The 19623-nt window shown below is 38.8% G+C and overlaps 1 protein-coding gene across 5 annotated transcripts in view; it reads left to right on the top strand.

Annotated features, from left to right (window-relative positions):
• SUPT3H (SPT3 homolog, SAGA and STAGA complex component) overlaps nucleotides 1-19623 on the top strand; it is a 401575-nt gene that overhangs the window by 245221 nt on the left and 136731 nt on the right. For all 5 annotated transcript variants that reach the window (XR_009597733.1, XR_009597732.1, XM_015102735.4 and 2 more), the window contains exon 4: nucleotides 16232-16318. Coding sequence is in view for 3 of the 5 variants with exons in the window: in XM_015102735.4 (XP_014958221.1) it covers nucleotides 16232-16318 (87 nt within the window). In the remaining 2 variants the exon portion in view is untranslated. The remainder of the gene's footprint in view (nucleotides 1-16231; nucleotides 16319-19623) is intronic.

Raw genomic sequence — 19623 nt, 5'->3', positions numbered from 1 at the left:
TAATATCACTGCCTTGTGAATCCACAGAAGGAAATAAAAGACTAGTATTTGGGGGCCTGATAATTGTTTTAGGCATTATCTTTTCTGCGTTTACTTTGTCTTCCTTACTGGTTCCTTTTAACATCCCTACAAGAGAATGGTTATCATTCCTAGGCGTGTGTGTTTTGGTTAGCGGGGTCTCTGTGATGCTTGGTTGCCGGCCACATTCACTGAGAGCTCACCTTAGGGTCAGCGGCCTTCAGCCTTCTAGTCCCTGTGCCAGTTTCCACGCGCCCGTCATGCACCTTTTCCTTTCACGTGACTTTTGCCAAATTGCTTCACTGTTCTTTCACTTGTTTCTAATACATTTTAATGAAAAGCTTACCTTTTAATGGAATCTTTCCTTCCACTTCTGGAAGGAAAGCCTTTTTCTTGTGAAGAGATCTTTACCAAGTAGGATGATAAGGAGTAAGCCAGCTGAAGTCCTACAAGGTCCCCAGGAAGCACAGTGGGAAGGGAGTGGTTAGGTCTTTGCTTGAGTTAGAGGAGACCTTCGAGGTGGGACACCTACCTTGCATTTCTGAAGGACGAGGGTTCTGTCTTCTCTATGCTATCTGCTTTCTCAGGATGTGATGGTGAGAGTATTGTTGAAGTTTGTACCATTTTATGTCTGATATGAATGAGTCCTTTGAGAATATCTTGGTTTGGGTTTTTGCCGCAAATCTCAAACATTTTCTGTGCCTGCTGAATTAACAGTGAAATTTTTTCTTTTCTTGTATAGACTGCTGTTCCACATTATTCACCCCCACGCCGTATCTTATGCTCGTAGAGTGCTTAATTGGTCTCTAAGAATGTGCATGTGTGCTGAGTTGTTTCAGTTGTGTCTGACTCTTTGTGACCCTATGGACTGGCCATGGAGCACCAGGCTTCTCTGTCTATGGGACTCTCCATCGCAGAATACTGGAGTGGGCTGCCATGCCCTCCTCCAGGGGCTCTTCCCAAGTCACCACCTGGGAAGCCCTCTCTAAGCATGTGCTCCACATCTTTTCATCTAATCTTCACAGTGGTCTGGGAGTGTAACAAGATCCATAGTGTATCACCTTCTTGAGCCCTTTTTAGTAACTTTTAAAATTCTTGAGTGGAACACAGGACTGACAGCTGAGCCTAGGAAACTTGACTTTTCATTTAGTTTGCATCTCCTACAGCTAATTTGATAAATACTATATACAACTTTGATGGGTTTTCCTATGCAAGCAGTGTTCGAATACAAAATTTGAATAAGAGCTACTTTCTCTAAGAGACCAAGGGGGAAGCGTATACAAATTACCTCTGCTCACCACATGATAAAGGCATAGCGCACACTGGAAATGGATAGAGAGGAGTCTCTTCTACACATTAGTAATTGCATTGCTTTAATCCCATTTTGCAACTGGCTTTGGCTTTCAAATGTATCTGGGACTATTGCGTAGGATGCTGGAATAATTATATCACCTGCTTATTTGTGTACTATGGCAAACATTCTGGTAAAATAGGTCATTAATGCTAAATAATAGTCCAGCCTCCTGCTTCCTGCCACACTCAGTTAATTGGATGGGTTGTCCTTTCCACTGGTATGACTAAGAGGATTTTTTTTTGAAAACCGACTCCCATGTGCCTCTCACTAAGTTGTACTATTTCTCCTTGTGATTCTTCTTTTTTGTTTCTTCTCGCATTGATGCAAGTGCTTAATCATGGAGCCAAAAGTACAGTATACCTAGTGTTAAATACTAAAATGAGAAAGGAAAAGCCAGAGGCTCTTTGGAGCTCATTTGTTGTTCACATCTGTTCAGTTCCCACTTGAAGAACTTGAGAATTAGAATGATCAGCTATTCCATTCAAAACTATAGCTTCAGAACGTATGCACACTGACCCATGCAGTGTATTTCATGGTGAGTTGATTCAAGAGAATTTATTAGAGAAACTACTAGTTATCTATCAAAAGAAGTCCATCTAGTTTTCCACTTGAACTCTAGGTAGAATTACTTTCTTAAAACTTGTAAAGAAGTGGTTCTAATGATATATACACACATATATATGAGAGTGTAAATACATACAAATATAAATCTACGTGTATATGCCTGTGTATATATTAAATTATATGTATATAAGTAATATACATATAATTTATCTGCATAAATATTTACATCCTAAATTTGTTTATGGTAAAATAAGTCATAAGTGCCAAGTTATGGTCCAGTGGTAGCCTGAAAGTTACAAATTTTCTTACGATAACACTGAAATTTAATTTCTTCTTTCTAAATAAGTGGAGATAGCCATTATTATTTTTTTTTTTTGGGCAATATCTTTATTATTTTTTTTTTTAGTTTTTTATTTTTTAAATTTTAAAATCTTTAATTCTTACATGCATTCCCAAACATGAACCCCCCTCCCACCTCCCCTCCCCATAACATCTTTCTGGGTCATCCCCATGCACCAGCCCCAAGCATGCTGCATCCTGCGTCAGACATAGACAGTGGAGATAGCCATTATTAAGGGCTTACTATATACTGCACGTTATTACCTCCCTTAAACATCAAACCGTAAGCATTTTAAAATTTCTTATGAAAGGAAAAAACTTAAGGAGGCTTTGGAAACTTCTTTGAAGTAATGATTTTCTAAAGCTTCTTAATTAAACTACTTGTGGAGTCAGTGTGTATAGTGCCTTGTGTGGAGACAATCTACTGAGTTAGTGAGATTTAAAATGGAGGCAGTAGTCTGAATTCTCTGGAACTCTCTTCAAGATACACTGTACTGACAGAGAAAACCAAACTTTAACTGAATTTCATAGCACACCCTTGCCCTCCTTGTTCATTGCTTAAGTTCTGGACCCAGTGTGAAAAGCTGCAGTTCTGAAATTCTAAAGTTGGCACTTTGTCCATATATTTTCTCAACAGAGACAAAATGGTAAAAGTGCTTTTGTGAAAACAATGCTGATAGCAATAGAGATAAAATTAGAAATCAGTTTTTCTCATTCCTCATGATTATTCTGTAGCATTATTCTTTCCATTTGGTAGTTTTTCCGGTCATTACGTTGGTCTGTGTGTGGTCTGGTGTAATTCAGTGCTTTTAATACCCTGACCTAAACATGAAGATTTAGGACAAGACCTATGTTTATTCCTAAACATTCTAGGGTAAAATGAAACCAAGTTATCATGTGAAAAAATTAGGTAGTGTTCTGCAGAAAAGTAATTAACTGAGTCTTATATCTGTTATTATTCTGTCCTTTGGAGAAATAAGTAATGACTATAGTTCTTTTGGTAGATGCCTTTTTCAGAAGTGTGAACAGAAGGAGGCACTAAGATGGCAGGAAATAAGCAGAGGGGAAAAAAACGACACATTATGAAATGTAGACCAGGAAAGTATACATTTTATAGGCTACCAAAAGTTTTATGCTTCTAGAATTTTAAGAAATGCAAATGAAACATATTTGTACCAGTACTATTTTTTAGTTATCAACTAACCAAAAGATAGTTGTATAAATACTGAACAAGCTCAAGATCTGCTGCCATATTTGTGCAATTCTAATATTTTAGTTTAAGTAGAGAGTATTTCAGTTTTAATAGTTAAATAGTGAATAGTTAAATTTTAAATAACATTACTATAGTTAGTTAATAATGTAGTATTTAACTATAATCTAGTATAGTATAGTATTTAAAGTGTCAGTTCAGTTCAGTCGCTCAGTTGTGTCCGACTCTTTGTGACCCCATGAATCGCAGCACGCCAGGCCTCCCTGTCCATCACCAACTCCCGGAGTTCACTCAGACTCACGTCCATCGAGTCCGTGATGCTATCCAGCCATCTCATCCTCAGTCATCCCCTTTTCCTCCTGCCCCCAAAGTTTCCCAGCATCAGAGTCTTTTCCAATGAGTCAGCTCTTCACATGAGGTAGCCAAAGTACTGAAGTTTCAGCTTCAGCATCATTCCTGCCAAAGAACACCCAGGGCTGATCTCCTTCAGAATGGACTGGTTGGATCTCCTTGCAGTCCAGGAGACTCTCAAGAGTCTTCTCCAACACCACAGTTCAAAAGCATCAATTCTTCGGCGCTCAGCTTTCTTCACAGTCCAACTCTCACATCCATCCATACTTGACCACTGGAAAAACCATAGCCTTGACTAGACGGACCTTTGTTGGCAAAGTAATGTCTCTGCTTTTCAATATGCTGTCTAGGTTGGTCATAACTTTGCTTCCAAGGGGTAAGCGTCTCTTAATTTCATGACTGCAGTCACCATCTGCAATGATTTTGGAGCCCCCAAAAATAAAGTCTGACACTGTTTCCATTGTTTCCCCATCTATTTCCCATAAAGTGGTGGGACCGGATGCCATGATCTTCGTTTTCTGAATGTTGAGCTTTAAGCCAACTTTTTCACTCTCCTCTTTCACTTTCATCAAGAGGCTTTTTAGTTCCTCTTCACTTTCTGCCATAAGGGTGGTGTCATCTGCATATCTGAGGTGATTGCTGTTTCTCTGGGCAATCTTGATTCCAGCTTGTGCTTCTTCCAGCCCAGCATTTCTCATAATGTACTCTGCATAGAACTTAATAAGCTGGGTGACAATATACAGCCTTGACATACTCTTTTTCCTATTTGGAACCAGTCTGTTGTTCCATATTTAAAGTATAGCATGGTATAATTTTTCATCATATATTTAAAGTATAGTCTATTTTAATAGTTTAATTTCAACTTAAAAATTTTTCAAAATATCTTTTTTGCCCTCAAAACTTGATTTGTTTAAACTTGAAATTTACTTACAAATAACTTACATGCAAAATAGTTTAAAAGAAAACTTTCAAATGGTTGTTTTTCTACCACTTTCACATTTAAATAAGAATAACCAAAGAATTAGTTTCTTGTTAGAATTGCTGTTCTTATTGGACATTTTTTTAAGCTTTCCAAGCTTGTATTGATTGTCATTGGTCATTCTTTGAAATGCATATAGAAATAAAAATGAATTATTTGAATCATGAGATACCGATAATTATAGCCTGTTCATATTTTTTAAACACTTGACTGTGTTTGACTTATCTTCTAAAAAGAAGAGTTAAAATGAAATTCTAAAACATTTGGCACATCTTTTAACCAGTTTATGTACTTGTTTGTGTTTCAAATGTCTAAGGCAGTGGAAGACTAGTTACCAAAATAGAACAAGGAGATCATATGATAGGAATGGATTAAGCCAAATATCTTACATTTATAATAGTCTGAATGTTGACTGCATTTAGTTACAGATCCATTTCCTTTCTAACACTTGCTGAGTTCTCAGTCCTTAAGCTGTGTCTCCATGAAGCAACTCACTTGAATGTTTTGATCCAAACCTCTTTCTGGCAACCATTTATTTGCCAGCAGTGAAAATGTTTTCAAAGGCAAATAAATGTTTTTGTGGGTAGATTTTCTATGCAATGTAAGACTATTTAGTGATCATACCTTCCTGTGTTCTGAATAAGAAATTAATCTTGGAGAGAAAGATGAATGGCTTAATGTTGGCCATTTATTATTTAGTCCCAGTTTTATGTACCTGGACATCTCTCTTAGGTTTGTTGTGAGGGTTAAATGAGATGATACATAGAAAGCAGGAAGCATGGGATAGTACAATTAGTAAATGTCAGCATATAAAGAGAACATCAGCTTCCATTTAAACATGGGTGAGACATTGCTTGTCTCCAAACCTTCTCAAAAACCCAACTGAATGCCAGCAAAATAATTTTTAAAAGTATAAATCTATCAAGATCAAGAAAATGGGATATTAAATAGCAAATGAGATATGTCAAGTAATTATGGACTGTTAAAAGTGGATAGAAATGCTGAGTGTTTAACATTTGAAGAAGATGAAAGCTTGGAACGTGGGGGGACAAATCAGGACTCAGGATCCCTCTGGAAACACGAGAGCATCATTGGTAGAAAGTCATGGAGCAGTTTTATTTCCATGCCTGGTCACAACCATACAGGCAGTCAACTGCCCCGTTGCCGTTCGGACAAAACAGTGTAGGTTCACCTCCAGAGAGACTGAATAGAAGGAACTCAGAGACCCCCCCCACAAAGACCACCAGCATGCAATTAATAGATATTCTGGAAAGAATCCAGAAAACAAAGGAAATTTTCACAGTAATCTAAGAAAATTTCCCAGACTTGGAGGACAAGAATATATGAGTTAAAATACCCCTGTGTCCAGGAGAATATGTGAAGAAAGAGCCTCATCAAGGCATAACAGCATGAAATTTTAAATTTTGGTACAAAGAGGAAAATAGCAAAAGTTTCTCAGGAAGGGGGAATCACAGAAGAGTTTCAGAATCAAACAAACAAACTGAATTTCTCAGCAGTAACATTTTAAGTTTGAAGATGATGGAACAGTGTTTTTAAATTTCTGAGGAAAAACTATTTTAAATCTCAAATCCTACACCTGGGTAGATAATAAATTGAATATCAGGGTAGCATAAATTATTTTTGGACATATAGAATCTTTAAAACTTTTGTTTTCCACACATCTTTTCTTAGGAAGCTATAAGAGGTATTTTTCAGCTGTATCCCACCACTGGAGGAAGACTATAAATACTACAAATTGAATTCATTTCAGTTAGCTGCCTGTTTAAAAAAGTTACCAGTCTTCTTTCAGTTCAGTTCATTTCAGTCGCTCAGTCGTGTCCGACTCTTTGTGACCCCATGAATCACAGCACGCCAGGCCTCCCTGTCCATCACCAACTCCCGGAGTTCACTCAGACTCACGTACATTGAGTTGGTGATGCCAGCCAGCCATCGCATCCTCTGTTGTCCCCTTTTCCTCCCTGCCCCCAAGACTGATCCCTCCCAGCATCAGAGTCTTTTCCAATGAGTCAGCTCTTGGCATGAGGTGGCCAAAGTACTGGAGTTTCAGCTTCAGCATTAGTCCTTCCAAAGAACACTCAGGGCTGAACTCCTTTAGGATGGACTGGTTGGATCTCCTTGCAGTCCAAGGGACTCTCAAGAGTCTTCTCCAACACCACAGTTCGAAAGCATCAATTCTTCAGCGCTCAGCCTTCTTCACAGTCCAACTCTCACATCCATACATGACCACAGGAAAAACCATAGTCTAATAGGTTACATGTATATATATGTGTGTGTGTGTATGTGTACATAGATTTATTATAAGGAATTGGCTCACATGACTGTGGAGGCTAAGAATCCCAAGTTCCATTTTTGGCAAGCCAGAGACCCAGGGGAAGCAGGTTGTAGATCAAGTCCAAAAGCCTGAGAGACAGGAGATATTTTAGTCCAAGTCAAAAGGCTGGAAAAGATCTACGTCCCAGTTTAAGGCAGTTAAGCAGAAAGAGATCCCTCTTCAACTGATTGGTTGAGGCTCACTAACATTAGCGTTTAGAGGAGGCTGTGGTCCTAGGGTGATTAGATTGACTAGTTTTCTTTGAGTATGGTTTCAGTGTGTCTGCCCTCTGATGCCCTCTTGCAACACCTACCATCTTCCTCAGGTTTCTCTTACCTTGAGCATGAGGTATCTCTTCACGGCCGCTCCAGCAAAGTGCAGCTTCGCTGCTCCTTACCTTGGACGAGGGGTATCTCATTACCGCCGCCGTTCCTTACCTTCAATGTGGGATAGCTCCTCTAGGCCCTCCTGTGCCTGCGCAGCCACCACTCCTCAGGTTGTTCCTCCCTGCCGCTGGCCCTATAACTCAATGAAACTAAGCCATGCCTGTGGGACAACCCAAGATAGGCGGGTCATGGTGGAGAGGTCTGACAGAATGTGGTCCACTGGAGAAGGGAATGGCAAGCCACTTCAGTATTCTTGCCTTAAGAACCCCATGAACAGTATGAAAAGGCAAAATGATAGGATACCAAAAGAGGAACTCCCCAGGTCATTAGGTGCCCAATATGCTACTGGAGATCAGTGGAGAAATAACTCCAGAAAGAATGAAGGGATGGAGCCAAAGCAAAAACAGTTCCCAGCTGTGGATGTGACTCGTGATAGAAGCAAGATCTGATGCTGTAAAGAGCAATATTGCATAGGAACCTGGAATGTCAGGCCCATGAATCAAGGCAAATTGGAAGTGGTCAAACAAGAGATGGCAAGGGTGAACGTCGACATTCTAGGAATCAGCAAACTAAAATGGACTGGAACGGGTGAATTTAACTCAGATGACCATTATATCTACTACTGTGGGCAGGAATCCCTCAGAAGAAATGGAGTAGCCATCATGGTCAACAAAACAGTCCAAAATGCAGTACTTGGATGCAATCTCAAAAACGACAGAATGATCTCTGTTCGTCTCCAAGGCAAACCATTCAGTATCACAGTTATCCAAGTCTGTGCCCCAGCCAGTAATGCTGAAGAAGCTGAAGTTGAACGGTTTTATGAAGACCTACAAGACCTTTTAGAACTAACACCCCAAAAAGATGTCCTTTTCATTCTAGGGGACTGGAATGCAAAAGTAGGAAGTCAAGAAACACCTGGAGTAACAGGCAAATTTGGCCTTGGAAAGCGGAATGAAGCAGGGCAAAGACTAATAGAGTTTTGCCAAGAAAATGCACTGGTCATAGCAAACACCCTCTTCCAACAACACAAGAGAAGCGTCTACACAGGGACATCACCAGATGGTCAACACAGAAATCAGATTGATTATATTATTTGCAGCCAAAGATGGAGAAGCTCTATACAGTCAACAAAAACAAGACCAAGAGCTGACTGTGGCTGAGATCATGGACTCCTTATTCTCAAATTCAGACTCAAATTGAAGAAAGTAGGGAAAACCGCTAGACCATTCAGGTGTGACCTAAATCAGATCCCTTATGATTATCTAGTGGAAGTGAGAAATAGATTTAAGGGCCTAGATCTGATAGATAGAGTGCCCAATGAACTATGGAATGAGGTTCGTGACATTGTCCAGGAGACAGGGATCAAGACCATCCCCATGGAAAAGAAATGCAAAACAGCAAAATGGCTGTCTGGGGAGGCCTTACAAATAGCTGTGAAAAGAAGAGAGGCAAAAAGCAAAGGAGAAAAGGAAAGATATAAGCACCTGAATGCAGAGTTTCAGAGAATAGCAAGAAGAGATAAGAACGCCTTCTTCAGCGATCAATGCAAAGAAATACAGGAAAAGAACAGAATGGGAAAGATTAGAGATCTCTTCAGAAAATTAGAGATACCAAGGGAACATTTCATGCAAAGATGGGCTTGATAAAGGACAGAAATGGTCTGGACCTAACAGAAGCAGAAGATATTAAGAAGAGGTGGCAAGAATACATGGAAGAACTGTACAAAAATGATCTTCACAACCCAGATAATCATGATGATGTGATCACTAATCTAGAGCCAGACATCTTGGAATGTGAAGTCAAGTGGGCCTTAGAAAGCATCACTACGAACAAAGCTAGTGGAAGTGATGGAATTCCAGTTGAGCTGTTTCAAATCCTGAAAGATGATGCTGTGAAAGTGCTGCACTCAGTATGCCAGCAAATTTGGAAAACTCAGCTGTGGCCACAGGACTGGAAAAGGTCAGTTTTCATTCCAATTCCAAAGAAAGGCAATGCCAAAGAATGCCGAAATTACCACACAATTGCACTCATCTCACACACTAGTAAAGTAATGCTCAAAATTCTCCAAGCCAGGCTTCAGCAATACATGAACCATGAACTTCCTGATGTTCAAGCTGGTTTTCAAAGAGGCAGAGGAACCAGAGATCAAATTGGCAACATCCGCTGGATCATGGAAAAGCAAGAGAGTTCCAGAAAAACATCTATTTCTGCTTTATTGACTATGCCAAAGCCTTTGACTGTGCGGATCACAATAAACTGGAAAATTCTGAAAGAGATGGGAATACAGACCACCTGACCTGCCTCTTGAGAAATCTGTATGCAGGTCAGGAAGCAACAGTTAGAACTGGACATGGAACAGACTGGTTCCAAATAGGAAAAGGAGTATGTCAAGGCTGTATATTGTCACCCTACTTATTTAACCTATATGCAGAGTACATCATGAGAAACGCTGGGCTGGAAGAAACACAAGCTGGAATCAAGATTGCTGGGAGAAATATCAATCACCTCAGATATGCAGATGACACCACCCTTACGGCAGAAAGTGAAGAGGAGCTAAAAAGCCTCTTGATGAAAGTGAAAGAGGAGAGTGAAAAAGTTGGCTTAAAGCTCAACATTCAGAAAACTAGATGATGGCATCTGGTCCCATCACTTCATGGGAAATAGATGGGGAAAGAGTAGAAACAGTGTCAGAATTTACTTTTTTGGGCTCCAAAATCACTGCAGATGGTGACTGCAGCCATGAAATTAGAAGTCACTTACTCCTTGGAAGAAAAGTTATGACCAACCTAGATAGTATATTCAAAAGCAGAGACATTACTTTCCCGACTAAAGTCCGTCTAGTCAAGGCTATGGTTTTTCCTGTGGTCATGTATGGATGTGAGAGTTGGACTGTGAAGAAGGCTGAGCGCCAAAGAATTGATGCTTTTGAACTGTGGTGTTGGAGAAGAGTCTTGAGAGTCCCTTGGACTGCGGGGAGATCCAACCAGTCCAATCTGAAGGAGATCAGCCCTGGGATTTCTTTGGAAGGAATGATGCTAAAGCTGAAGCTCCAGTACTTTGGCCACCTCATGTGAAGAGTTGACTCATTGGAAAAGACTCTGATGCTGTGAGGGATTGGGGGCAGGAGGAGAAGGGGACGACCGAGGATGAGATGGCTGGATGGATGAGGATGAGATGTGCGATTCATGGGTTCGCACAGAGTCGGACACAACCGAGCGACTGAACTGAACTGAACTGAACATTAGCAGGGGCTGGTGGAGAGGAGTGGCAATCTGCTTTCCTCAGCCTGGAATTCAAATATTAATCTCATTCAGAAATACCCTCGCAGTCACACTCAGAATGTTTGCCCAGATGTCTGGACACACGGTAGCCCAGTTAGGTTGACACATAAAATGAACTGGCACAAGTGTACAAAGACATAAAGACAGAATGGAACTTAGGGGAGAATAAATGTAGAAAAATATGACAGAAAAAATAATAAGAATGAAGTATAGGGAATATCTATGAGTTGATCTTTATAAACCACACTGAAGTCAGGTAACAGTGGATTATCACAGATCCTAGAACAAGAGTTATGGATATTATATTTGAGGAAGATCAACACTTAGTCTAAATAAGATACATCACCGTTTGGAGACATTGAAGTTTAGAAAGCAGTAAGCAAAAGCTCCAGGGTTTTCCTGGTGGCTCAATGGTAAAGAATTTGCCTGCAACGCAGGAGACATGGGTCAGGAAGATCCCTTGGAGAAGGAAATGGCAATGCACTCCAGTCTTCTTGCTTGGGAAATCTATGGACAAAGGACCCTTGAAGGCTACATTCCGTGGGGTTGCAAAGAGTTGAACGTGACTTGATAACAACAAAGCAAAAACCCAGAGGCCTAGGTTCAGATGAATACTGTGGAAGCAGACAGCAAATTCAAGACCCCTAGCCAATTAAAACAATAAAATCAACGGAAATTAGTGAAAATAAAATAGAGTGAGAAAGAATTTTCCAATGTTAGCATCATTGATGGCAGTGCGAAATTGAGAAGAGATTTATTTGTGGGATCAAAGATGAGGCATTTAAGATGTCATGTAAAGTTTAAACTTTATGCACAGCCTGTAAATAAACCATTGCAAAATATTTAAAATGCAAACATGATAAGTGTTAATATGCCAGGGAAAATATTTTTCTTTTAAACCGTTAAGTATAGTATTATTTTTAGTTTACACTAAAGAATGGAAATAATATTTATCAAGAAAAAAATCAGTGCTTTAAATGAGTTGCTATTGCAGAATAATATCTTTTAGCAAAATATTTTGCTGAGTTGCAAATAAATCTTTATAAGGTTCCTGTCACCATCCCTTTATCTGTATAAAGTTTATTCTGTATACTCTTTCAACTAGTTACTGGTCTTAAAATATTCCTCTGTCCTGTCAGTTCTTATATATTTTATAATACAATTAAATGTATGCCACTTTCGTTGTAATAAAAAATCATAAAATGGACTATCATGTCATTTTCAATACTGCCAGAAATATTTGTCTTGCCACAGTGAATGATGAAGTACAACTTCCATTTATCTTCAAGGAAAAAATTAAGGAATTCTTACCATATAGAATCAGCTTTTTCTTTCTTTTTTGACACTGAAGGTATTAGAAATATTTTGTGATTTGGTTTTCTGTTTCTAGTATTGTTTTCACACTAAATGCACTTGATCCTGAGCTTAGTGTCCAGTGGAACTGAACCAGCCTCCTGCTGACTTGCTTTTTAAGCTTGTGTTGTTGAAGAGGAGCTTTACTCTCTCATAAAATGTCTTGAAGTTAGCCAATGGGCAGTGCATACTTGAGCGTGAACACTGTCATTAGTTAACAAGCTTGCTCTCCTTCGTCAGCAGAGAAAAGGAGGTGAAACTGTGGCCAAGGTTGTTTTGGAGCATGGGACATGTCAGGGTCAGATGGGCTTTTTGCAGTGACACTGTGGTAACTTTCAGCTGGAGGACTCACTTCATGAGGTTCAGGGATTCTTGTAGAGCACCAGTAGGGCAAGTGCTAGTGAGGGAACTAGGTTAGGTGACCAGCAGTGCCTATGCTAGCGAAGGTACTAGGTTAGGTGACCAGCATTGTCAGTGCTAGTGAGGGTAGCAGGTTAGGTGCCCAGCATTGCCAGTGCTAGTGAAGATACTAGGTTAGGCGACCAGCAGAGCCAGTGCTTGTGAGGATACTAGTTTAGGTGATCAGCAGAGCCAGTGCTAGTGAGGATACTAGGTTAGGTGACCAGCAGAGCCAGTGCTAGTGAGGATACTAGTTTAGGTGCCAGGGTCCTGCCCCGGTGGATCCAGGGTAATTTGAAGCAGGGATCGCATAGGTGAGGAAAACTTATTTATTTAGAAATATAAAAGAGATTTGGAAGAAATAGTATAGTAGGAAAATTCAGTGGAGAAACGAGGCTGAATAACTTGGTTTACGGGGAAAGCTAATAAAACCTCAGGACAAGAGATTTGTACCATCTACGTTGGGCCACCAGTGCCCGTTTGTATAGCGGAGGGTGCCCCACCTTAGGCTCCCTCTCTCACGGATCTTAGAAGCCAGGGCAAGTAAGTAGACGTGGTGAGCCTCCCCGCTCCAGATGGGAATTCAGCCTGAAAATAGAGTAAAGAAGACACGGGGGAAACCAGTCTTTCCAGTGACTGGCCCTTCCTCTATTGTTGTAAAGTCTTTTTATACCTTTTTTTGTACATCAAGATCAATGGATAATATAAAATTATGCAGCGTCAGCAGCCCTGACTCTTATTGAGTCCAGGCTTTCTCTCTGCATACCTAGTTGTATACACAAGTCTTAGGTGATTTACATCATCTTCTGGCCAGAAGGCCAATTAACATTTTACAGCCCTTTTCTGATAAGGGTTTGTCAACCAGAAGACTTATTTGTGGTGTTCTTCCCAAAGTCTGGTGCCACTCTCAGAAAGCACTAAATAAAGTTACATGCTTACATAGCAAGGATACAGCAATTTATAACAGTGAAAGAAGTACAGTGATTTATAACAAAGAGAAAGTTAATTAACTCACAAGTCTACTATTGCTAACATCAAAAACTACTATATTCCTATTTCTGCATCCCGTTTACGTTGATTAATATCCTCCCAGGTGCCTAAAAGATAAAGGATATGGAGGCCTGGCGGCAAACATTAACTCAACAAACTCTTCACCAAACTAATTCTTAGCTCCAAAAGGCTCTATATCTTTAAGATGTTTTAAGCTTTGTGCCTCTCATGGTTGGGGGCTGTAAACAATCCACAAGTTGTAGAAGTCCCCAACTGTTAGGCAAGTTAGAGAGCCATCAAAGGGGTTTGAGCTGAAACATTCTTTTCATATGCAGGAGACTGTTAACTGAAGCCCTGAGTTAACTTTTTCCAGAGAATGTCAGAAGAGTAGAAAGCACAGTACAATAAAGCAGGCAGACTCTGGTTTTGGGGGGTAGATGTTCAGGAAAACCCAGGAGGAACCCCTGAAGCCAGATCACGCCTTTGCATTTTGTCGGGCTTCCTTCCTCATGACCTTTGCCACCGGCGGGATTCCTCACGCTGGCTCCCAGCAGTTAGGTGACCAGCAGAGCCAGTGCTAGTGAAGATACTAGGTTAGGTGACCAGCAGAGGCAGTGCTAGTGAAGATACTAGTTTAGGTGACCAACAGAGCCAGTGCCTGTGAGGATACTAGTTTAGGTGACCAGCAGAGCCAGTGCTAATGAGGATACAGGTTAGGTGACCAGCAGACCCAGTGCTAGTGACGATACAGGTTAGATGAGGGAAATAAGTAAATAATGTAGACAACACCTAAAGATAAAGTTTTCCTGCTAATTATGACAACATAACCGAGACATAAATTCCAGATCCCATGATAGTTGTGTACTGGTTTTGAAAGGATGTTTAAAATGGCTGACTCTTCTAAGTCTTTATTTTCCATTTTCTTTTTATTTTCCCTAGTTGAGTGTGTTTTTAAACTAACATTTTGGAGAGTGTTATAAATACAAATTATTTATATGTAGAGTAGATAAACAGTTGATTTATTGGGAAGACTACTTAGGGATGTATACTTATCCTGAGCTTTCCTTAACATGAGAAAAAATTGCTTATATCTGTGTAGTATTTTCAAGTTTTCAAATCAATACCATCCTTCGTCTGAGAAAATAAAAATGTTACCTGATAGTGTGGCCTTCCAGTTCTCTGTATGTGTCCAGACAAATGGATGCTGAGTCCATATTCTGCTCCACATTGATTGTGTGTGTTTTATGCTGTGACAGAAATGTTTTTGTTTGAAAAAAACACATGCACACGTATTTCCCTGACATTCTTCCAATTTTTAGAAAAATATGTTCACATTTTTCCTACTGAAAACTTAGTTTCTTTCTGGGCAGATATATCATCTTTTTAAAAACCTTTCCCCCAAGATTTCTTTTTAAATGGTTCACAGTTAAATTTAAATTTCTATATTTAGGTAGAATTATGTTTATATACCAACCACCAGTATCCAGGAAATTCAGCGGTAAGGCTGACACATAGGGAGTTTATAGTCTGTTTCATAGTCTGTGTATTTAGACGAGGTTGGAAGCTTACTTAGCAAAATTGCTTGAACATCCAGAATTTCTTTAGTACGAATGCACTATTTGATTTCTTTGTAATTGTTAAGATAACAGTGTGTCACTTTTTAAAGATTAGTTCTTAGGAATATGTGTTAGATTTATTCCTTTCAAAGAAAGATGCATTCAGGAACAGCTTTTATATGTAAATATTTTTATAATATTGGATAGAGTTGGTTTGCTGCAATCACCATTGATCAAATTTGGAAGAAGTTACAGGCACATTTTTGTACTGTTTTCTCCAGCATCTTTATTTTTTTCAGCTGGATGTATTTTATATTCCTCCTAACTAATCAAAATAAGAAACTGGTTTTGCCTGTGCCAAAAAAATAGAACTATCATTTTTCACATTCTTTTATTTTCCAGGTCATTTTCAAGTAAGATTGTGTTTCTGGGACTTCTGAATTCCAGAAAACTCTCAACTTTGTAGATAGAACAGCCCAAATGAACATTTCAGGGGGAATCTAACTTTTCATGCAGTATGTTTTGTGTTGTGCATTCCAGATACAGTTAACTTTTTGTGTGTATGTGATTAGTGTGGAAAGAAATTAATGCAGTCCAGTATTATGATTTATGGACTGAATCCTTTGCCCACTGAAGACTTGCCAAAACTAAAACTATTTTTTTTTCCTTTGGATATTAGAAACAGCTACTGTTTTTGTTGATCTTTTAAAGTTCTGAATGGGCCTATTTCAAATCATACCAGCATGGGAGCTCAGATTAATAATATAGTTATTCAACTAGTGATACTGAGCAAAACCATTGCTCACATGGATATGAGGATAAAATTTCATAAAATTATTTTCAGGTGCATTAATGCATTTCTGGAAGCTGCACTTGATTTTTCTTTTGCATGAAAGAAATCAAGGATTTCTGTTTATTGTATCAGTTACAGGTGGGCATATAAGTTAATTGCATTTTTTTATACCTTTAAACATAAGACATTTTGCTTTTTAAAGCAGTAATGTGATTGCTGAGTGATCCCCAAAGATTTTTAACTCTTAGTGTATTTATCTCTCTTGAGACATCATGACTGTAGTATATTTAATTTAGATTATTAAGAAAAATTTCCTTTGTTGTTAGTTACAGCAAGCTGCTGAAGTTTCTCAGCTTCGGGGAGCAAGAGTAATCTCTGCCGAAGATCTTCTGTTTCTGATGCGCAAGGATAAGGTAATGTAAAAGAATTTCACTGTATTGAAATGCCATACTTTGTGTTTAATTACACTTATGTAAGGAAGCTACCCTTGTTATATGGCTTTCATATTGGAATCATAAGTGTTGAACTCATGTTTGGAAATCATAGTTTGCACAACAACAAAATGGTTTACTACAACAGAATTGATTTTTTTTTTTTTACATGGACAAGGGCACTTATATAAAACTGCTGACAACTAATTCTCACTTATCCTTAACATATCTATTTAGACATTTTCATTGCTACATAAAATTCACTAGATCTCCACTGGGTACTTTGTTCTGGTAACTGGGATATAACTAAATGGCATATTTATTTTTCTAATTTTATACAGGATTATAGATGTTCATAGAGTAGTTTTTCACTTAAAATACAAAGTTTTTTCTGTGACACTGGTTAATAGAAAAAGGCAAATCAATCAAGATGAATTGCAATAGCATAAAATATATACTCTTATTACTTAGGTTTTTTTTATTTGCTAGAGATCTGTCTTTGAACTCTGATATTAAACTATTTAAGCATATAATTTTGTCATAACTGTCTTCCATGAGTAGCTAGTTGAAAACATTTTGACTTTCTGCATGTTTTTAGTACAGTTTTCATCTAGAAGGTCCTTACATGTGGAGAAACGAGCTGAGTAACCACAGCATGTTATAGTAGCTGCTAACCCAGATGAGCACCCAGGGCTTAGTTCCTAATGCTCCATCTTTCATTTCTCCATTGTTTTCCCCTGGTCTTTTAATTACACTTACTGATTTTTCTTTCACCATTTTTGTATGTTTGTGGCTCAGATTTTTATCAGAAGGCATCCCATCTGACCTTCAGGATATCCTGTCTTTCTGATACCCATTACTTAATATTCATAAAAACCTTTCCTTCTAATTGATTGAAGATTGACTAAACTTGGATGAAGGATTTTCTCTTCTTTATGCAGTGGGATATACAAACTGCACCTCCACCAGTCTACCATGAAATTTTATGAATTTTTAGTTCATTGACTCTTATGTGGTATGAGGACTACAAAGAGGAAAGAAATGTCTTTACTATCAAGAAGCTATAATCTGGTTTAAGAAATCTGTATCATTGAGTTGAAGAAGCATTTTGAGACACAGTATTTTAAGGTTGTGCGATTAGATGGAGAGTCTGTAAAATATGGTGGAATGGAGGTTTTCTGCCTAGGTTGAAACTCATGCAATTATATTAGAATGGAACTAACTAGGATGCAGGCTCAGTAATCAAGGCAAACCATGATTAGTATGATGGCTCTGGAAGTGAATAGGAAGGAAGGTTTTAGCGAGATAGTGAAGAGCAAGGCTATTCAGGAGCTAGTAACTTCACTAGGAAGACATAGGAGAAGTAGGCACCATACAGCAAGTGGTGCTGAGAGGAAGGAGCCTGAATGTGCCCTTGGAGAAGCAGGGACTGTGAGCCAAGTTCTTTATGAAGACAGCTGGGTAACAGTGGAGTTAGCATCAGTCCTTTGCAGAATACCTCCCGTAGGTTTTTCTTTTTCATCAACAGAGGTAATCAGGCCAGCACAAAAAGTAGTCCACGTCAACACTTTTTCCTACCTCTTGGAGGAGTCAACGTTTTAAATCCTATGGACCCTTCAGGGACATATACCAATGGTCAAAGCCCTTCTACTGGCCAGAAGGACTCTTAATCAGAATCTTTTAAGCAACCAGGAACATAGCTGTAATATGATAGTTGCCAGTGTTCTCATCTTTCTCCTCCAAATAATAATTTTCTTTATATGCTGACATGTTCCAAACAGAATTTAAAGTAGTTTACACAACTGTAATATAAGACAGAATCAGATCTAAAGTACTGAATGGAATCAGAGCAAAGAGAAAGGAGGGATAGCAAAGACCTGGATCCAGGTATATGTTTTTTCTCTTAATAATTCCAGTTTATATTCAAGTAGAAGTTGTTGACTACCCACTGTAGTTTACATACTGCACTAGACAGCTTCGCTCATTTTCTGATTTACTTCTCACAATATTCCTCTCAGGTAAGTACTTTACTTACCTTGTAAATAAGGAGATTGAGGTTCAAAGGTTATGTGTTCCTTCTGGCCCTGCTTGGTTCTAATTGTGAGACTATCCTGAACCTCAGTTTCCCTATATATAAAAAAAGATGATAATGTTTGTATCTCAGGGCTATCAAAAATATCAAATAAAATGCATGTAAAAGAGCTTTGTAAAATATGTTTCAGCTGCCATTAGGAATCTTAAACCTGAAGACCAGAACCCAGTAATCATCTACTCTAAGTGTAAGGATACAACTGGCAACCAGTTCTGTGTTCTTGCCTGGAAAATCCCATGGATAGAGGAGCCTGGTAGACTACAGTCCATGGGGCCGCAAATAGTCAGACATGACTGAGCACACACATCAGTTACTTTTAAAGTTAAGCGGTATTGTAGTCTTCTAATAAACCTAAAAAAGCCTCAACTATCATTCATCAGCTTTGAGTTTCATAAAAAATACGTTTCTCAGATTACAGGATGTTTTCCAGAAATATAAAACATAAGCCAACTCTTCTAAATAAAAGATTCTCAGGGAATTAAAAAAAATAAATAAAAAAGGAAAGTGCTTGACTTCTTCAAACAGTTGTTGCAAACTTTTGTATAGTGTTTATAAATCATTTTAAAAAATGAAATTTGGTCTTGACGGTGTACAAAATTCCACAAAGACAGTATTGTCAGCTTACTGTGGAGAATGTGATATTTATTGCAATCTTCAGAAGGAATTTAACAACAACAACAAAAAATAAAATAAAATTAATTGTGATTCTGGAGTATCTGAATACCTTCAAATCAAATGTGCTTTTAAAAATGCTTGTGTTGTAGCTTTTATGTTGAATTTGATGACTGAACTTTATATTCATAGTACTGTGCTGAGAATTGCTGTATTTTTCCAGTGGTCCTGGGTACAAGTTTATTCTGTTTAGTTATCAGTGTTCTTGTTGCTGTTGTTGATTCACTGAGTTGTGTCTGACTCTTTGCAACCCCATCGTCTGCAGCACGCCATGCTCCCCTGACCTTTTCTTTATAGCATCAGATTTTACTTTCACCCCCAGACACATCCACAACTGGACATCATTTCCACTTTGACCCAGCTGCTTCATTCTTTCTGGAACTATTAGTAATTGCCCTTCATTCTTCCCCAGTAGCATAGTGGATACCTTCCGACCTGGGAGGCTCATCTCCCGGTGTCGTATCTTTTTGCCTTTTCATACTGTTCATGGGGTTCTCTTGGCAAGAATACTGGAATGGGTTGC

This window comes from Ovis aries, chromosome 20, assembly GCF_016772045.2.
Source record: "Ovis aries strain OAR_USU_Benz2616 breed Rambouillet chromosome 20, ARS-UI_Ramb_v3.0, whole genome shotgun sequence".
NCBI lineage: Eukaryota > Metazoa > Chordata > Mammalia > Artiodactyla > Bovidae > Ovis > Ovis aries.
The sequence above is the reverse complement of the archived record's forward strand: the minus strand, read 5'-3'. Positions and strand labels throughout refer to the sequence as shown.